Source organism: Nanorana parkeri, unplaced genomic scaffold (assembly GCF_000935625.1).
Source record: "Nanorana parkeri isolate BGI_ZX_2015 unplaced genomic scaffold, ASM93562v1 scaffold954, whole genome shotgun sequence".
Lineage (NCBI taxonomy): Eukaryota > Metazoa > Chordata > Amphibia > Anura > Dicroglossidae > Nanorana > Nanorana parkeri.
Genome location: NW_017307222.1, coordinates 100,045 through 121,735, shown reverse-complemented (window position 1 = coordinate 121,735; position 21,691 = coordinate 100,045). Strand labels below are relative to the sequence as shown.

The 21,691-nt window shown below is 48.9% G+C and overlaps 1 protein-coding gene across 1 annotated transcript in view; it reads right to left on the bottom strand.

Annotated features, from left to right (window-relative positions):
• FOXK2 (forkhead box K2) overlaps nt 1–21,691 on the bottom strand; it is an 84,100-nt gene that overhangs the window by 3,242 nt on the left and 59,167 nt on the right. The window contains exons 4-11 of the mRNA XM_018566501.1: nt 20,435–20,445; nt 13,737–13,942; nt 10,374–10,515; nt 10,139–10,285; nt 4,100–4,293; nt 977–1,152; nt 403–696; nt 12–221 (exon numbers count right to left, since the gene is read on the bottom strand). Of these exons, the coding sequence (XP_018422003.1) occupies nt 12–221; nt 403–696; nt 977–1,152; nt 4,100–4,293; nt 10,139–10,285; nt 10,374–10,515; nt 13,737–13,942; nt 20,435–20,445 (1,380 nt within the window). The remainder of the gene's footprint in view (nt 1–11; nt 222–402; nt 697–976; nt 1,153–4,099; nt 4,294–10,138; nt 10,286–10,373; nt 10,516–13,736; nt 13,943–20,434; nt 20,446–21,691) is intronic.

Below are 21,691 nucleotides of genomic sequence, written 5' to 3'. Positions count from 1 at the left end.
GGTGTTCTTACCTGTAGTGACCTGTCCTTGTATGGCAGTGGTGATGGGCACCACGTGTGTCCCATTCTGTGTGACGGCTTTGATGGGGAGCTGGTGTTGACCTAGAGGGGCTTGCTGCACTATAGTAACCGTCTGGAGGGGGGCAGAAGATGAGGTCTGGATGATTCGGCTGGCTGTGGTGAGCGCTTGGTGGTTGATCGCAGGAATTGCTTCTACTTTCACTGCAAGGAGGAAAATATATTTATTTATGTTTTTTGTTTATCACGAGTGGGGCAAGAAAACGGAGAAATAGAAGTAGTAATAAATGTAAGAGGAAGATCATCACACTTTACAATAAAAGAACGACTTCTATACACATGCCTTCCACAACACGCACTGGCACCATTACAATGCAGATCTTACCCTTCATCTCCTTGTGGTCTCCGTTCTCGTGCGGCTCTAGTTTAGGATGGGCTACCATTGTGGCCTGGGCTACCATGGCCTGTCCACTCATTGTGTAGGTATTGACGGGGGTCAGTCCCGAAACGTTGGTAACGGACACCGCAGGGATCTGGTGGACCACATGCACGGTCTGCATTACGGTCTGCTGCTGGGAGGTGCTGACGGGGGTGGCCACTGTATACGTCATTGGTTTTATAGTCTGGGGGAGCTGCCGTTGCACAGTGATGAGGACTGATTGGCCGGAGAGGGGTGATCCTGCATAAGAGAAAAACGCCATCAATGAGACGCATCTAAAATCACTTTCACAAGTGTCCATCATGCAAAGCAACAATCAGGTCAATTCAGCATCCCTAGGAATGCCCGCTGCTTCAGGCTTGTACTGTGAAGGAACGTTGTTGGGTTCGGTTGTTCTGCACTTTATGAGCCACAACGTATAAAACGCGAGAAACCGCGCTCGGCATAAACTTGAACTCAATTTTGATTATCCTCAATGAGCTGAAGGCGGCTTGGTCTCGTGTGAAGAACGTCCTCTCACCTGGAGCGCTCTGTGCAAACCGCGCTTCCTGGATCACTGCAAGCTTTGGCTGGATGGCGCTGGGTTCCGGGTCCATCGGGACTGGCGAGCCCTCCCTGGACAGGCTCTCCGGGGTCTGGACCCCGCTCGAGTGTGCCGACAATACGCCGGAGTGGTTTGGAGACGCTGGTGCACTCCTAGAGAACAGAAAGGTTATTGTGGAGGAGCGTTCACTGAGGCCAGCAGTATAGCAAGAGCAGTCATGACCGCTGTGGCTCTCATACAAGAAAGCCGCAGTGTTCTTCCGCCCCTTTCTCCCCCTCGCCCGTTCACTGAACGCTTTTTGTCCTGTATACCGTTTCTCAGAATACAGTGTTCTGTGAATGGGCAAGGGAAGAGGAGGGGAGGAAAAATGAAATGCAGCTCTCCTGTTTACAATGCCGGGCTGAATGAAATCACAAACACATATGAAGTGGCATACACCTGCAAGGACTGAACGTACATTTACACTGCACATTCTTAAATGAAAACTTCAAGTGACATTAAACCCTCAGATTTTTTAACATAAAACAATACTGTAATGTGCGCCTTACTGTAATCCATGGTGGTTTCCCTTCTCTTTGCTGCTCTTCATTTTAAATCTGTATCTCTTCTCATGCTGGGCAGAACTTCTGTTTTGCAGCAGACTGCCTTGTCTCAGGAATGGATACATGGTGTCTGTGTATAGGTTTGTAACCTGAGCCAGCACTACAGGAAGAGGCACTCCTCATGCTGGGGGAGAACTTCCCTTTGCAGCTAAGACATGAGGATTTAAAAGGAAGAGCAGCAAAGAGAAGGGAAACTACCATGGATTACAGTAAGGCGCACATTACAGTATTGGTTTATGTTAAAAAAATCTGAGGGTTGAATGTCACTTTCAGTCTGGAGTTTTGCTTTAAGAATTCTGCAATGCAGCAACATCCCCAGCAGAGGGCGCAGGACACAAGGGGAGCGTGAAAGCGGGATGAATTCCAGGCACGGATGAGTAATGTGTTGCCTTGGAAAGGATATCAGGAGGAGGAGGACAGGAGAGAGGCAGACAATGGCTAATGTGGAATACAGCTCTGTTCAGCTCACACAAGAGGCCTAAGTGGGTGTGAGAACAGATAAAAGAAATACAGAGGCAAGCAGCATACAAATAATGTCAGCCGTATGCGATGGAGGCGGATATATAATGGGGGTGAAAAAACCGAACACACGTGTCATTGCTATAGACATGTAGAAATACATGGACTATTATTACAAATATGAAGGGTCTCGGTGATGTCACTGGTCTCTAGTGATGGCACAGGCTGCGCTCTCATGAATATGAAGGGTCTCTGTGATGTCACTGGTGTCTAGTGATGGGATAGGCTGCGTTCTCATGAATATGAAGGGTCTCGGTGATGTCACTGGTCTCTAGTGATGGGATAGGCTGCGTTCATGAATATGAAGGGTCTCGGTGATGTCACTGGTCTCTAGTGATGGGATAGGCTGCGTTCATGAATATGAAGGGTCTCGGTGATGTCACTGGTCTCTAGTGATGGGATAGGCTGCGTTCATGAATATGAAGGGTCTCGGTGATGTCACTGGTCTCTAGTGATGGGATAGGCTGCGTTCATGAATATGAAGGGTCTCGGTGATGTCACTGGTCTCTAGTGATGGGATAGGCTGCGTTCATGAATATGAAGGGTCTCGGTGATGTCACTGGTCTCTAGTGATGGGATAGGCTGCGTTCATGAATATGAAGGGTCTCGGTGATGTCACTGGTCTCTAGTGATGGGATAGGCTGCGTTCATGAATATGAAGGGTCTCGGTGATGTCACTGGTCTCTAGTGATGGGATAGGCTGCGTTCATGAATATGAAGGGTCTCGGTGATGTCACTGGTCTCTAGTGATGGGATAGGCTGCGTTCATGAATATGAAGGGTCTCGGTGATGTCACTGGTCTCTAGTGATGGGATAGGCTGCGTTCATGAATATGAAGGGTCTCGGTGATGTCACTGGTCTCTAGTGATGGGATAGGCTGCGTTCATGAATATGAAGGGTCTCGGTGATGTCACTGGTCTCTAGTGATGGGATAGGCTGCGTTCATGAATATGAAGGGTCTCGGTGATGTCACTGGTCTCTAGTGATGGGATAGGCTGCGTTCATGAATATGAAGGGTCTCGGTGATGTCACTGGTCTCTAGTGATGGGATAGGCTGCGTTCATGAATATGAAGGGTCTCGGTGATGTCACTGGTCTCTAGTGATGGGATAGGCTGCGTTCATGAATATGAAGGGTCTCGGTGATGTCACTGGTCTCTAGTGATGGGATAGGCTGCGTTCATGAATATGAAGGGTCTCGGTGATGTCACTGGTCTCTAGTGATGGGATAGGCTGCGTTCATGAATATGAAGGGTCTCGGTGATGTCACTGGTCTCTAGTGATGGGATAGGCTGCGTTCATGAATATGAAGGGTCTCGGTGATGTCACTGGTCTCTAGTGATGGGATAGGCTGCGTTCATGAATATGAAGGGTCTCGGTGATGTCACTGGTCTCTAGTGATGGGATAGGCTGCGTTCATGAATATGAAGGGTCTCGGTGATGTCACTGGTCTCTAGTGATGGGATAGGCTGCGTTCTCATGAATATGAAGGGTCTCGGTGATGTATCTGGTCTCTAGTGAAGGTATAGGTTGCGATCTCATGAATATTACGCGTCTCTGTGATGTCACTGGTCCCTAGCTGCATTCTCATGAATAAAACGCCTCCGTACTAGCTACTGATCTAGGTAGCAATTTAAAACCCTCTCTGTACTGCCGTATGCAGCAAATATTTTCCCCGCTCCGCTGTAGGATCTGTAATTTATTATATTGTCAAACACAGAATGGGGCAGTGCAGTGTCACGTGGCCTTTGTTTAGGTATCGACAGGAAGTTTAGACAGGGAGCGGTACATGCATTGTTTTATTAATGGCTTCCCATGTCTTCTTCTGGCCATACACCAGCTTTCAGTCGATTCTCTAATAGGGAACGGGGTCAAATCTAGTGATGGGGAAAGAAAAAAGGAGCCGGAAAAATGTCACAAACGAAAATCTTGTTAAATTTGACAAACAGGCCATTTGTAGGAAGACCGTCCGCTTCTTACCTTGACGAAAGGGGTCCTAAGGGGGTCCTGAAACACGGCACACCCCGGGGCCTTCGTTTCCTAAAAGCTTGCTCTATAAGTTTGCTCTCGGACGCTGGGTCTATCCTCCAGAAGGATCCCTTGCCCGGCTCCTCCTGGGATCGCGGGACTTTGATGAAATACCGGTTGAGTGAAAGGTTGTGACGGATAGAATTCTAAAAGAACACGGAAATCAACATTCGTGTGAAAATCCCCAAATGTACATCAACTTCACTGCGCTTCAAACCCTTCAATGGTGAGCCCAGACCGAGGACCGGCTCAGTCACAAAGAATCATTTCAAGTATGACTTCCCTCACCTATCTGGCCTCGGAGATCCCAGCCTATAATGTGCGACACCACCAAATGCAAACGCTGCAAGAACAATTATGAGGGTTATTCACAGAAGGGAGAAGAGTTTGGAGAAGGCCGGAGAAGAGAACAGTCTAGCCCAGGGGTAGCCAAACTCCGGCCCTCCAGCTGTGGTGGAACTACACATCCCATGAGGCATTGCAGGATTTTCACAGTCACAGACATGACTCCCGAAGAGAGATGCATCATGGGATTTGTAGTTTCTCCACAGCTGGAGGGCCAGAGTTTGGCTACCCCTGGTCTAGGACAACAGAGCTGAGCTGGAAAGTGACCTGAATTGGAGAATTCTTCCAAATCAGCTATTTTGGCCCAGATTGTTCACTTCTCCAAACTCCTCACCCTTTTGTGAATAACACTGATAGAGAATTAAGAAAAGAACCGTTTTAGAGGAGTTTAGACGATTATTTAACCCCTTCTCACCAGCAAGTGCGTTTAATTGATGGTAAAGCCAGAGGCATTACATGGGCCTCCCCAGTTAGTTACGTGACTGGCTGCCTCAGTGGTCACGTGACTGGCTGCCTCAGTGGTCACGTGATAAGAACCCCATCCTGGTTCTACCCCATTCACACACCATTATATGTATTTATTACAGGTATTTATATAGTGCTGACAATTTACATGGTTGCATATTCACATCAGTCCCTACCCTCAACAAGCTTACAATCTAAGGTCCCTATCTCACATACATACAAAAGGACCAATTTACCTTCCACCATGTCTTAGGACTGTAGGGGGGGGGGGGAACCAGAGCACTCAGAATCCCATGCAAGCACAGGGAGAACATGCAAACTCCTTGCAGATAGTGTCCTGAACAGGATATAAACCGGGGACCCCAGTGCTGCAAGGCAGAAGTGCTAACTCCACTGTGCTGCCCATTTATATGGCTCTGACATATACCGCAGTGCTGTACAGAGAACACGGAGCCAGTCACATCAGTCTCTGTACAGAGGAGCTTACACTCTAATGTCCCCCCCCCCCACAGTCCCATCAGTCTCTGTACAGAGGAGCTTACACTCTAATGTCCCCCCCCCCCACAGTCCCATCAGTCTCTGTACAGAGGAGCTTACACTCTAATGTCCCCCCCCCCCACAGTCCCATCAGTCTCTGTACAGAGGAGCTTACACTCTAATGTCCCCCCCCCCCACAGTCCCATCAGTCTCTGTACAGAGGAGCTTACACTCTAATGTCCCCCCCCCCCACAGTCCCATCAGTCTCTGTACAGAGGAGCTTACACTCTAATGTCCCCCCCCCCCACAGTCCCATCAGTCTCTGTACAGAGGAGCTTACACTCTAATGTCCCCCCCCCCCACAGTCCCATCAGTCTCTGTACAGAGGAGCTTACACTCTAATGTCCCCCCCCCCCACAGTCCCATCAGTCTCTGTACAGAGGAGCTTACACTCTAATGTCCCCCCCCCCCACAGTCCCATCAGTCTCTGTACAGAGGAGCTTACACTCTAATGTCCCCCCCCCCCACAGTCCCATCAGTCTCTGTACAGAGGAGCTTACACTCTAATGTCCCCCCCCCCCACAGTCCCATCAGTCTCTGTACAGAGGAGCTTACACTCTAATGTCCCCCCCCCCCACAGTCCCATCAGTCTCTGTACAGAGGAGCTTACACTCTAATGTCCCCCCCCCCCACAGTCCCATCAGTCTCTGTACAGAGGAGCTTACACTCTAATGTCCCCCCCCCCCACAGTCCCATCAGTCTCTGTACAGAGGAGCTTACACTCTAATGTCCCCCCCCCCCACAGTCCCATCAGTCTCTGTACAGAGGAGCTTACACTCTAATGTCCCCCCCCCCCACAGTCCCATCAGTCTCTGTACAGAGGAGCTTACACTCTAATGTCCCCCCCCCCCACAGTCCCATCAGTCTCTGTACAGAGGAGCTTACACTCTAATGTCCCCCCCCCCCACAGTCCCATCAGTCTCTGTACAGAGGAGCTTACACTCTAATGTCCCCCCCACAGTCACACACTAATATTATACAATTTATATAGCTCTGACATACTCCATGGCGCTGTACAGTGTGGCTTACCTAAGTGCATAAAATAAGAACTGTATTGTCCATAGCAACCGGATTCCCCCTTTTATTTTGTAGCCTAGCAAAGATGAAAGGGAGAATCTGGTTGCAGAGAACATTGACAGATGAAAGGCCCTTTCCAATAACTCCCCCCCCCCAATTGAATCAGTCAATTTAAAATGGTGACTCGTCCTTTTTCAGTTCTAAGCAATCACAGAATGGAAGCTAAAATCTCATATTTCTACCCGATATCACATCTGGCAATGTTGGGCGGACGGATTACCAACAAACCTGGTCACTTCCTATTAAAGCCGAAAGGCATGGGAGAAGGTGAGGCTATAAGGTGATGACATGTTAGGAGGAGCTCCGACCTCCTATGGGAGGCTCGGGGTTTAGCGGAGAACCACGACGTGAACAGCCAGTGCTGTGTTTTTAACGTGTTAAGACTTCTTTATTCTGCCGTTACTGACATCCCAAAGACATGTACCCCGGAAAGACGATGACGCCCCCCAGACCTGATAATTGATACGTGATGTGCTGTAAAGCAGCATCATGAAAGCGCGCGGCTGTGTCAGCTTAGAAGGAACACATGCGGTCCACACAGACCAGGATCAAAATGACGTCCCGATATCAGCCAAAACAAACGCGGGTTACTGCATGAGCGCGCCGTCACGGACCATCTGACACGGCTGCGGCTCTACGCGGGACAGACAATGGAGGTTTCCAGAGTAAAAAGGGAAACGGATGGCGAGGCAGCCACAAAGGTGAAACGTCGCCAACTTTCCAGATCATTCCCAGCATGCAGTCATCTTGTTTTGTCTGTCCTTCTGGCTGGAGTTTTAATGCAGATGTGAAAATAGAAATACATTTCCAGAAGACGACAGACACATACAAGACCCCCCAACTGAAGACCTGTAGCTGGATTAAGACAACAGGGGGCAAAAAGGAAAGACCGGGTGACTATATTACAATAAATCGAGCCAGACTTGTCACTGAAGACTGAAAAAGCCCGATTGTGCTACCGAACCTGCAACCTCTTCATGTGAAGTCCACAGGGAAACCGACCTGTGTTCCCCGCACCTCTTACTGGTTCTTCTTTGACCTTAGCTCATTGCAGGAAACCTCAATGATGTGGAGGTCGACAGGAGGAACCAGTAGGAAATGCGGGAGCCCCCTATCAGTTTCACAGCGGACTTTACAAGACATTGGGCGGCACGAGCTGCTGTATAAGTATAGAGACAGGGTTGCTTTAACAGGGGACTGTTACCTTGGCCATTAAAGGAGAACTATGGGGTCAGGGCTTTTCCCCATAGTTCTCCTTAGGGTAACGGGAGGACACAAAACTAGCGTCCTCCCGTCACCCTAGGCTCAGTATATAGGGAGCTACAGCACGCATTATACTGAGACGCCGCAGCGGATCCCGACATCGATGTCGAGATCCGCCCAGCTGCGTGAGTGACATCTGGCTCTGCCTATCTAGAGGCAGAGCCAGCTGTACCCGCCCCCTCCCGTTCCACCAGTCAGCGCTGGCGGATCGGAGCGGGGAGGAGGGAATCCAGCCCCTCCCCTGTCACGGCAGAGAGCCGTGACCGGATCGAGAGGTGAGCGAACGCCGGTATCTGTTCCCTCACCTCCCGATCTACTGAGCCGACCTGTAACAGTCTCATTGTCACAGGTCGGCTAGAACTATGAGGCGAGTGGAAATCACTCATCTCATAGTTCTCCTTTAAGGGCAAAGTACAGCCCACCCACCCGCTATACTCACCAGCACGCTTTTGATGCATCTACCTCCGTCACAGCTGGCGACATGCATGGTGCTTCCTGGGCAGGTGGGGGCACATGACCTCCTCTTCTGGTCTAGATGCCAATCGCGCAGCTCAAACCTCATCACATGACCAAGTACGGACATTGACGCTACCCTTCGCATTCGACACCAGCAGACGCCTAGGATGCTCAGTGGAGCAGAGCCAAGAGGCGCCAAGGAGGGCTGGTATGGCAAGTAAACATGTGGTGGGGAAGGAGCCCTTTACAAAGACGCCGCCATTCTTCCCTTTGTGTAAAGTGTCTCTTCATAGTACAAAAACACAAATTTCCTGAAACACATGCCTTGGAGTGTTTAATATCCATCACTGACCAGAGGAGCCATTACCTGCCTACTGGACAACGAAGGACTCTGGGGAACCGACAACTTCCTGTGCGTGGATGTAAATCACTATGGCCCCATTGTATCTGCAGTTTCAGTTGCTGGTTCCACATCACAGAGGGATCATGTGCAGCCGTCTTAAAAGTGGAACTCCATCCAAAATGTATAATCATTCCACAATTCCATCCTCTTTTAGTTATGTTCATATAATTGCAAAATTCCCAAAGTTTTTACCCGTTGATCCCTCCAGTGCCTGTAATATTACATTATTCCCTGTGGAGGGTCGGCTCATACAGAACTTCATTTGTAGGCCCTTCAATCCTCTCTAATGCGGATGATGTCATCACACCTGTACCTGGCACCCTAGAACAGTGGTGGCGGACCTTGGCACTCCAGATGTATTGGAACTACAAGTCCCATGAGGCATTGCAAGGCTCCGACAGCCACAGACATAACTCCCAGAGGCAGATGCATGTTGGGATTTGTAGTTTTGGCACAGCTGGAGTGCCAAGGTTCGCCACCACTGCCCTAGAGGCATGGCCTGCCATGGACACAGCACCATCATCTTCTCCCCTCCTCAACAGACACACAGGACGAAGAACCCAATCCAGGTATCAGCGGTCACGTGTTTGCAATATAACAGTATTAAAAGTAATGCTGAAAACTCAATATGGAACTAAAAATAAATACAATAGCCGATCGGCAGTCTTGTGTGCCGAAAAACTTCTTGCTTCCTGTCAGCCATTTTTATTTCCGTACACCGAGCGGCGCATGTGCAGCTCAATGCATGGACTCTGTGACAATGATGGGAGCACCAGCCACGGGGAGCGCAGCACTGGAAGAAAATCAATTTGGCAGGTAAGTCTTCTACTAGATCATTTTAATCTACTTCTACACTGAGCGGCGCTTGTGCAGCGCATGGACTCGTCATGCCAAGAAAGTATTTCCTATGTGCATGTGCAGGAGTTGAGTCATTGGGGCCCAGCCGCACAAGAGGCTGAAGACTTCTAAACTCAGTCCGTGACAATGATGGAAGCGCCGGCGACGAGGAGCGCAACACTGGAGGAAATCAATTTGGCAAATAAGTCTTTTACTATTCCCTCTATACTGAGGCTCAACACTCAATTCATTTTTGTTAAAAGTGTATACAAGAACTCAAGTGTACTCAAGAAGAAAACGTAATATATTGCAGCTCCCCAGTCCTTAAATGCGTTGGCTGCATTATTTCCCCCATTTATGTTGATTTGGTGATCCTGGCAGTAACACACGTCTAGGCTACTTCGGTGACACCGCTCAATTATTGTACTTTATATATTCCAACTAATCGATTATTAAAATAATCGTTAGCTGCAGCCCTACGGCTGTGTTCACTTCAACCAATAAATATTTTTTTCCCTTGCACTGAAATGCACTGCTATGTGACTGGCTCACAGTGTACAACGCCCTAGTCTAGATCAGAGTTGTGCTCACACTTCCCAGGCACTCACCTGCCAGCCTTTGTCCGCTGTTCTGTAGTAGGGGTAGTTTTTCGTTATGTGCGTGTAGATGCCATTTAAAGTGAGCTGCTTGTCCTGGGCCATGGTGATTGCTTGCACTATTAGCTGTGCATAAGAGTACGGGGGCTTTGAGTCGTCCTGTAACGAGGAGATGGACAAAATCAGCACATATGCAATAGGAGAGCAGTACAGATGCTGGGACAGGTAAAGCAGCCGTAGACGTTACCTTGGGGCTGTCTCCTCCTGAAGCTTCTTTGTCATTCTCCAAGTGGGAATTGTCGGAGATCAGGTCTGCAGCTATAACGCGGCCCATTTTATAGCCAGATAAGCCAGCACCACGGGGGCTAGAGGGGCAAGAGTTTGCGGCGCTGCAAGGAGAAAGGGAGAAATATGTTCAACAACCAACCGATCAGAAGTACTGAATGATAACAGTTGAAGCCGAACTCAAACCAAACTGGTAAATGGAAAGCTGCAGTGCATACAGTATAGGTTTTATACTCTAGTTTGGGGAGACATAAGAATATGGTGAACTCTCCCCATTGTAGGATGAGCAGAGACACCAACTACTCGGGAAAATCTCCCCAATGTGGGAGGGGAAAGAATGGTGAGGATTTCCCTCCAGTAGTTTGTGTCTCTGACCCTCCCACAATGTTGAGATTTCCTCCCAGTAGTTTGTCTCTGCCCCTCCCACAATGGTGCTTTCCTCCAGTATTTTGTGTATCTGCCCCTCCCACAATGGCGAGATTTCACCCCAGTAGTTTATGTCTCTGCCCCTCCCACAATGGTGAGATTTCCTCCAGTAGTTTGTGTCTCTGCCCCTCCCACAAATGGTGAGATTTCCTCCAGTGGTTTGTTTTTCTGCCCCTCCCGCAATGGTGAGATTTCCTCCAGTAGTTTGTGTCTCTGCCCCTCCCACAATGGTGAGATTTCCTCCAGTAGTTTGTGTCTCTGCCCCTCCCACAATGGTGAGATTTCCTCCAGTAGTTTGTGTCTCTGCCCCTCCCGCAATGGTGAGATTTCCTCCAGTAGTTTGTGTCTCTGCCCCTCCCGCAATGGTGAGATTTCCTCCAGTAGTTTGTCTCTGCCCCTCCCACAATGGTGAGATTCAACACACCCATTGTCCAATTGGCACCGACGCATGTACGTCAACGCAATGTTATTAAAAACTACACAGGGGTGTTGAGGGGACTGGTTAATTGGTTGCGCACAGAGCAGGTACAGGTGTACAGAAAATGCGGTGAAGAAAGACTCTGAACTCTCATGTTGTCTGAAGATGAACCAAGAATACTGCAAGGAATCGTTGTTACCTACATGCTTATTGAAAATAGCTTTTGCCCGGAGTGGGGCTTTAAACAAAGGCCGCCCACTGATGGCAATAGCTGAGTCAGACGATTGCTTTGTTTACTGGATCTTCATCCCAGGAAAGTAGAACGGTCTGTGTTTAGATTATAAGAAACAAAATAAGAGGAAATGACTGGAACATGATGAAAGGCCAATCTTGTACTCTGCTGCGTTAGCTGCATTCCTCGTCTGCATGATCCTCAGCAGGAATCACCCATCACAGCTACATCCCGAACCCACATCTGCGCCATTGTTAAAGTCATACAAACCTGCACTCATCCGTCACCTATTACAGTGTATGTATGGACACAATTCTTTTCTGGTCAGATAAAGTGTTAAAACCGGCCCATTTATTTCCCCGTGTCTTGCAGGGACGAGTGCTCTTCACTTCCTGTCCTGCAGATGCTTCAGAAAGTGGAAGGATCTCGATACGAATGTCACCAGATGAAGTGTCCCCGTCAGAAGATTTGCCCTCTGTTCCTGTACTGGTGACATTTTGCATTCCCCAGAAGTTGACAATGGGCACCGGGACAAAAGGAGAGTAAATCTCCAAGCAGGGGCACAGTGATATAAACCCAAATAGGGATTCTAGCATTTACCTTCTCCATTCAGTATACTGACACTTCTCTACAAAGATTTATCTTATGGGTGGTCTTAAAGTGACAGTCCACCTTTTGCAAAGAAGAATAGTAAATGCAGCAACACTGAACCTGTGATCAATGTGCATTTACTACTTTTTTTGCAATTAAGCCGGCATAGCATTGCACCAAGGTCAGTCAGTGGATGGTCGGTGCAAGGCGCAGGTTCTTCCAGTATTTAACAAATCCCTTCCGTATGGACCTCAGGTTATGGGGCTGGAGGAAGTACGGCAGGATTACAATAGCGGTGGCACCACCGTCCTGCTTTCAGCATGTTCTGCGAGTCCCTCTGACGGGGTGGCAAATGGGACCTGCCATTGATGGATCCTGGACCTTGATGAGGATCTGTGGGTAGAGCCACGCACACCCATGCCAAATTCAAACAGAATGCCGTTAGAAGATGCACTCTCCTTAACGTCAGCTTGCGAGAGCTTGCATAGCCGAGATGAGAAATAGCCTCTTCAGCCAATCGGCTCGCACGTATAAACCTGCGCTTCAGGATGCGAAGTCCAACCGGTTGTTACATGCGAGCCGATTGGCTGAAGGTGCCGTCATTCATCTGCCTGCACTCAGCTCACACACTGCACGCGAAGCTCTGTGCCTGACGGCTCTGCTTCGCTCCCTAGCGAGTGTGCCACGGGCTTAAGAGGGATGCTGTAAATCACCATGCTGCATGTTACACCCTAAACATGGGTCGAACGTGAAACGTGGTCAGAAGGTGGACTAAGCCTTTAAGTGGCTCACCAGAACACTAAAAATGTCTGCAGAAGAATCTCTTGAGCCCGGTCCTGCAGCAACCAGTTTCTCCATTTCACTTTCCTATGGACTGACTATTCTTTCTTTGGATAACTATCCAAGCCCCATCATTATATTACTATTTTGCATTATGGTCCATCTGAGCTCCCAGTCAGGACTGCAGCACATGTATCTTTATCTTGCAGGGACAAGATGGTTCTGACGGTGGAAGGTCTGGACCCTCCCTGCAACCAACGGCACCAAGATCGAGTCCTTGCTAGGGAAGTCTAACAAAGCTGAATGGTCAACTATGACGTATAGCTCTTCTAGGTACCAGTTGCCTCAACAAGTCTGGTATAAGAGTGGGTTCCAGATCTCACAAAGCTCCCCGCTGTTCCTCCAAGTGGCAGACCCAAGGATGATTCCATACTGAACGGTGACATAATACTCTAATTTAAATAGAGTTTTATTATTCAGTGTTGACCCTCCATGATGCAGGCAACACTGAGTATCGTACAGGACGACTTCACTCTCCAGCAATGGACATCTGACTGCAGATAAAGGGGATTTTTACACAGTTTTCACAGGTGCCATTCAGAGATTTTTTAGAAATCTGTGACAGAAGAGCGGTTGCGATAAAGAGCACACAGGAGATGCTATACACCAGTATAAGAGGATTGGCACTGGTCATTTAAAGCACACCGCAGGAGGGAAGAGTCATTCTCAATGTGAGCAATTATGCTCACATTGATCACGGCGCAACATAATTGCTCACATTGATCACGGTTATACACATGTTGCAGCTGGTGTTTTCACATATATATATATATTTTTTTTTTCCAGCGCAACTAAATTGGTTGAAGAGTCATTCTCACCTTATGGTTCCGGTCGGGGAAGGAAGTGGGCTGATCAGGTGAGCCATGTTCTCTGGAATGTTTATGGTCAGGGGGGAGATCTGCGGCTGCACTGGTTTGATGGGGGATTCGGGGGCTTCCTGCTTCTCTTTCTTGTCACGTGAGAGCGCAGTAAACGTGATCTTGATATTTGTGCTGGGAAACCTGAAGGTGCATCTGTGGAACAGAGAGAGAAGTAGAGATCAGTACAGAAACCAAAACATCATATGTAATAGCAGAGAGGCTGAAACACTATGAATAGCCCAGGATGAAACCCAACAGGGAACTCTGTAGATCTATAATACACAACGGCAGGGAGGGCACCGAGCTCCAACATGGCATGTCACCTACCAAAACCTCTACAAAGTCTCCAAAAGAACTGCAGACATGAATGTTCACATGACATGCATGGGCCAAATACAAGGAGTGCCAAAAGAATGCATCAGAACAGTAAACTCCACATTTTTCAGCATTCAAGCAACCAGCTTAAAAAAAAGGACACATGTCCTCGATTATTTTTTGCCAGTATCTTGATGTACACTAATTGTCAGTCGCATGATACACACTAAAGATTTATTTAGTTGCTAAGGAAATTTTGTTTACACTTTGCTGCCGGCCAGCGGCTAGATTCTGTGGTCGGCAGCAGAATGTAAACAATGTGGAGCAACATCCAGCCTGCTATTGGCGATCTCAAATTGCAATAGCCAATAGCAGGCTGGCTATAGTACCCGCCTACTGAGCAGAGGAGTGGACCTGAGAGAACTTTCTCTCAGGTCCGCCATGGGTGGTTGCTTGATAGTTACTATTGGTGTATGGGTGGTTGCTTGAGTGTTACTATTGGTGGTTACAATCAACTCTCAAGCAACCAGAAACTACAGTTATCAGTCACCTACCGATCCCCGTGGGTGCTGGATAACTGGGAGTTTATTGTAGTATGATCTGGTATGGTTCACACACTTGTTTTTTATACTGACAAACCCTCTTAAAGTGACATAAAACCCTCAGATTTTTTAACATAAAACAATACTGTAATGTGCGCCTTACTGTAATCCATGGTTGTGTCCCTTCTCTTTGCTGCTCTTCCTTTTAAATCCTTATCTCTTCTCATGCTGGGCAGAACTTCTGTTTTGCAGCAGACTGCCTTGTCTCTGGAATGGATACATGGTGTCTGTGTGTAGGTTCACAACCTGAGCCAGCACTACAGGAAGAGGCCCTGAGCTGCAAAGGGAAGTTCTCCCCCAGCATGAGAAGACATGAGGATTTAAAAAGGAAGAGCAGCAAAGAGAAGGGAAAATACCATGGATTACAGTAAGGCGCACATTACAGTATTGGTTTATGTAAAAAAAAATCTGAAGGTTTAATGTCACTTTAAAGCAAGTGTGGACATTCCAGGGGCTGGTGGTTCCTGCATCATACCATTAAAGCCGTCCCTTGTAGTGTAGCTCCCAGCTAGACCAAGGTTACACCCATAGGTTGGCATAGAGGATGCAGAGTTCTGAAAGGCTACGGAAGGTGCTACTGCAGAGTTATAATCTACAATTGCTGCTTTTTTTTTTAACTCTGGGCCATTGAGAAAGTACTGAAGCCAACTGATTAGCATGACAGCAAGGGAAGGAGAATACTAAGCAATGGCAGCCCGCAAACATCCTTCGGCACTTATTACCTTTAATAGAGGAAATGATCAGACTGCCGTGCTCAGGGGAGGAAGGAATTGGCACACAGCCTTGTTTGGGTTTGCCTGGAGTTTTCGGTGAAGGGTTAGATGTGTATTTATTATAGAGTTGAACACCGCCATGTCTGATTTAACAACTATGTCATCGCAGTGTAGACAACCCTACAAGAAGGCAGAGGGCCAGTAAGGAATGAAAATAACCCGGGGGCATTAATCTAGCTCAGACTTTGGCAGCGTGTGAGGAAAACTGCCCAGCGACAGTCTACAGCCAAAATAGACCAAAGGCCTTACTGGGTGACCGGAGCGTCGGCATTTGGCTTGCATGGCCACAACGCCAACATAAAAACGCACAAGACCCAGCAGATCGCCATCAAGTCTGAATGCAAAATAATCTTTCATGTTGTATCGTCAAACTTCACATCTTCCACATTACCGTGTACAAAAATGTGCCGCCATCTATACAAAGTAACACCGGTATGAAACATACACATCCGGATCAGTAACAGGCGACATCTCTCGAATGGTAATCTCTCGTATGTTTTACCTGAAGGGGATCCTTTGTGACCCCGAAACGTTCGTTGTTTTTTACCACGATGCACGTCAATAAATAGACGTATTTTGCAAATTTGGAGTGCCGGTGTCTCTGCTTTATCTCTCGAATGGAACACCCGAGAGCACTAAAAACCTGACCGGGGTTCTAATTCCTCCCAACTCCACTCCAGTTTTGGTTGCACAAATACCGGGCGGATTTATATGAATTTCCCATGTTCATCGGCTCCATCTAGTGGCAGCAATGCTGGCTGAACGCTTAATATGAGAGCCCCTATGCCTGTGGCCTGGCTACAGTACATCATAAGTCTTCCATGATCAAAGGAGACCCATCCTCAGAGAAAATGAAGGCTGGCCTCCGTCCTAAAAACCGTCCTTCTGGGGGGGCGTGGCCTGAGCATGGCTGAGTGAGGACGTGCTTTCCCGGAGCTCTGCACAGTCTCCTCTCCCACACGTTGCCAGCGGACGATACTGACCCTACTCACCCCCTCCCTGCATGTCACAGCCTCGCCGACCCCGGAGCCCTCACCATCTATCACCTGATTGCCGCACCGACTGTGGACACGGTCCCCTCTTTTGTGCGACGATGGGAGGAGGAACTAGGGATGACCTTCACTGAGCAGCAGATCCACACCATACTCACCATGTCGGTCAAATCCTCAATGGCCAGCAAAGTGCAAGAACTAGGCTATAAGATATTGTCCCGGTGGTACAGAGTGCCGTGGCTCTTGCACAAGATGAGACCCCTCATATCAGATCAGTGTTGGCGATGTGGCTCTGAAATCGGAACGATGTTGCACACGTTCTGGTCATGTAGGGTGCTGAGGCCCTTCTGGGACCAGGTGTTGTCTGTGATACAAGAACTGACCATGACAGACCTGACCAACAACCCGGCGGCATGCCTCTTGCATATGTCAGCATCTCCACTGCCGACCTACAAGCGCTCGCTCACACGCCACCTGTTGGACGCGACCAGGGCATCCATTCCCAGGTTGTGGAAAAAACCGCGTCCCCCGACGATCACACAATGGCTGTCCAAGGTGCGGGAGGTGTATGCCATGGAGGACCTGACGGCCACCATCAGGAATACGGAAAAACAGTTTTTGTCTACCTGGGGGGCCTGGATCTATTTCCAGCACTCGGACCGATATGCAGCGCTCCTGTCAAGGGATGCACAAATCATTACCCCAGCGGCCCCTTCAGTCTCCCGGTAGTCATATACGGTTGAATTGCCCGACGCCTTCTGGGTTCCCGGGGGACGACCCATCTCAGGAGGATGGAGCGGACAGGCACGTTGGATACGGCAGCGGAGTTATACATAGAATTTGGTTGTCACTGTACACACCCGACACAGCCCAGGGACGTTATCTAGGATATAATCTGTAACTTAGCTAACAACACTCATTAGGTCCGCTGGGGTGTCAGGGTCAGACGATTCAGATCGGATGGTGTTGTCATGACGTTGAGGATTTTTCTTGCATGTATGCCATGTACTTGTAACCTATGCTTCTGTATGTCTCTTGTGCACATGCTTGTATTACATATGTGATCAGTTAATAAAAGAATTTAAAAAAAAAAAACGTCCTTCTACCCTACAGATTGCCTACTTATTCCGGGTGACCAAATTTGTAAGCCAGAGGCTCCCAGAGCTGAGCAACAAGGTCAGCAATGGCAGCCTATGGGTTTTTTTTTGTTTAAAGTGACCCAGCCACTATAGTAAATCTTTTAAATGAAAGTATAACCTATAAAAATAATAATCTGTAAATACTGTTGCCCACGCTGCCATACGTAGATCCGATCCTTAGAACTGTACGTGAAGTCGATCTCCTGGTTCCCCGCAGATCTCACTGGTTCCCCCGGCTGGACTCCACATGACTAATGTACGATGTAGTGCCTAAAGGGGAACCCAGATCTATACTCCCGGAAGTGCCGCTTCTCTGTAGCCGCTTCACAGGAAGACTTCCCAAGAGTGGCATTTAGAGAGCGCACAATGTGCTTGTACAGGATCGGCTTCCTTATCACAGCAACAGCGTTACCTTAAAATAAGCTCCTGAAGGTAAATCATAATATGCCTGGAGGGGGCGCGGGGTATGATTGGGTTCAAAGCAGATTGATGATGTGTGAACACCGAACAGAGATGGATGTCAGGAGTCACAACCCCGTCCTAGCTGCTAACTGACAACCAGCAAGAGGCGCCTGAGCCCGCAGATGAACTCCGAAGCCTGAAAAATGTTCCTGCGGGGGAATTTATCCCCTGTATTAAAATGTCATCTTATGTGGCACAGATGGGTTAATCCTGGAATGGAAAATGCAGAGCCAGGGAGGCCTGCAGGAATATGATCCCCCCCCATAAGCAGGATGAACAGATACCAACTATTACTTGCTCAGCACTCGCCCAGTATAGAGGATAATTAAACCGCCGAGCCCACGGTGGGACTACAATAGGGATGCACTGATAATAGTATCGGTACAGATACCGGGTACCAAATACTCCCAATGCTTATTACGATACCAGAACTTCCGCTATCAGGAAGCCGGGTAGCGAGTCATTACACATCACCAGCTTCCTGATTGGCCAGGAAGTGGGTAATGACTCACCCCCGAGCTTCCTGATTGGCCTGGAAGCAGGTAATGATCCACCCCCCCGGCTTCCCGATTGGCCAGGTAGTTGGCTCCATGCTCCCTCATCACTTGGTGATGAGAGCATGGAGCCGGCTTCCTGGCCAATCAGGAAGCTGGGCAGCATGCAATGAATCACCTCCCGGCTTCCTGATTGGCCAGCTTACAGACCAATCAGGAAAACAGGCTGCAAGTCATTGCTTTGCCCCCGGCTTCCTGATTGGCCAGAAGCCAGCACCATGTGACGAGGAAGCTTGGAGCCGGCTTCCCAGCTAATATGGAAGCCGGGCAGCGAGTCATTACACGGCACCCTGCTTCCTTAAATGGGACTTCTTGTATCGGTATTGGCGAGTACCGGGAAAAGAAAAAAAATATTGGCGCTTGTTCTGGATACTGAAAAACCGGTATCGGTGCATCCCTAGACTGCAGGTAAAACAAAACACTCGCCTGTCATCCGGTTATATCCCAGAAATATAACTACCTAAAATCTCGCTTCATATGTTCTTCCCAAAAATGTCTGCATAGTAAGTGAATCAGATTCTGTTACAAAGATGTACATTTAAAAGGCGTCTCCTGCCCCTCCTCCCAGATGCAGCCTTACTATACCCACCGGCTCTATGCTTACATCCTGCACCGGTAGCGACATGCATGGGGCAGTAGATTCTATAGGGTTCTAGAACACAATCTCTCCAGCATCTCCTACAAGATACCGGCCTATAGAACCCTATGGAAAGCTACTGCACAGGAATATTATTATTCATGCTCCCACCTAAGCCTTGCGGAGCCGGGGGGGGGGTGTCTTAGCCCCACTACAAGGGTTAAGATTTTAGTTTCCCCGAGTTCTTCTTTAACACATCAAAAGTACAAAAAAATGCAGTTTTGCCTTTAATGTGCATATATCACATACAACAAAAATGTATATTTTAAAATGTCGTCTTCCTTTCCACAGACAGGCGGCACATGATTCTGGCTCGGCCCCTCCATCCCGAACCGGCTCCCTCCGGTGTCCTGACAGCAGAAAAGTGGCTTGAAATTTCCCAGCTGATGGTCGGAATCCTATTACAGCGTGCGGAGGAAGAAAGCAATCCCAGAGAATATTGATCGGCACCGGGACTGGAGAGAGAGAACGAGGCAATGAGGTTCTTCACCAGCCTGTTCCCCAAGAAAGTGAAAGAACGATCCGTGAAACTGCAGGCAGGCAGGGGGTATATTGGGCAGAAATTCAGCATTTACACTGAAAGGGGCAGGGACCGGAATACATCATTTTGACGGCCATAACGGATCAGGCCTGAAGGAGGAGAATAAAAAAGGCTCTTGGGGCTCATTCACACCACTTGTAGTGACTGGCGCAACGCCAACCACCACAAAGAGCACACGCATTGTTTTCTATGTGCCCCGTGCATACCACAATGCTGGTCATGTGGGAAAAACTTAGACATGCTGCATTGTTCCACGGAACACGACGAGGCGGCCAGCGCGGAAAGACGAGGAGGCCGTGCAGAGACCCCAATACAGTGTACAATGTAACAAAAGTAAACAATGCCTTGTATGCCGCTAGGACAGGCTCCATCAACCAAGGTGCCTCCAGGAGGCCGGCTGCCCCGCTGACCCAGGAGGCCGGCTGCCCAAGATTCAGGTTTTCCTTCCTGATCACTTTTATATAGATAAAGGAAGGAAAACCGAATCCTCCCCACATGGTAACAAATAAATATTTACCCAAAATGGAAACAAAAAGTTCTGGTTTACTTTAAAGGAGAACTATGAGGCGAGATCAGCTGGCTCTGCCTCTAGATAGGCAGAGCCAGCTGTCACTCACGCAGCTGGATGTCGGAATCCGTCCCGGCTGCGGCGGTCTCAGTATACCGCGAGCTGTAGCTCCCTATATACTGAGCTTTGGGTTAGGGTCACGGGAGGACATAAACTAGTATCCTCCCGTGACCCTTAGGAGGACTATGGGGAAAAACACTTTAAGTGTTGGGTATCATCTGCTTCAACGCAAAGTTCTTCCCAGCGCAGGGCAATGCAACATGTTGCAATAATGCCCCTGCCCCCCCCAGCATACACAGATGTGTACTCTCCCAGCCACCATATGCAACAGCACTGGGCCAATCACCAAGGCTGTCACATGGGAAGACTGAGTCACATGCTCCAGGTACCAGGTGTTTTCATTCCTCCTACATGGGCCACAGGTTTGATTTAAAGTGCAATTCTAAATCCATTTCCATACCGACCCCCGATGCCAATACGCAGATCCAGCCGCGAGCGTTACCAGATATTAGGCGGAGTGCCTCTTTAAGACCGTGTATTGTCTCCCCTTCCCCCCGCGCGAGGGCTCCGAGCAAAGCAGCCAATCGGTGGTCAGGATTAGCATGTGGAAACCGTCCATTAATCATTTCCTCTGAAGATTCCGGATTAAAGAACAACTTGCTCCGGCTAATCCTGCCCCGTTGGCAGGCAGCTCCAGCGCTATCTTCAAGACGCAAATTAAATCTTCCATTCCGGAGGAAGTTCGGCTTTTCGGGAGGGGAGAGTGACGGCGCCTCACCAGAGGACATGGATCCAAATCAGACCCCCCTCAGGCCGGGGCAGAATTCTCGCTGCCACCCGTGGGCATGGACCCCGAGCAGAGAAGTCCGCAAATAGCACCTGTACACGAGGACAGAAGTTTCTGCTAGGCGGAATTACATTGTGTGCGATGGCTGGCTGTGTTCAGAACACAAAAGCAGCATTCAGCCATAAACACAATCCCGGTGCCTGTACGGTTCTAGGCGGTGTTCACAAATGTCTGACACAGGTCAGCCCCTGCTGCAGCCTCTCACCTTGTGACTGGATACAAAGTGCCAATGTTGCAGTCTGATCACTGGGGGAGGGGAGACTGAGGAAATGCTTCCTCCTGCCTGCAGCAGACCGATCACTGGGGGAGGGGAGACTGAGGAAATGCTTCCTCCTGCCTGCAGCAGACCGATCACTGGGGGAGGGGAGACTGAGGAAATGCTTCCTCCTGCCTGCAGCAGACTGATCACTGGGGGAGGGGAGACTGAGGAAATGCTTCCTCCTGCCTGCAGCAGACTGATCACTGGGGGAGGGGAGACTGAGG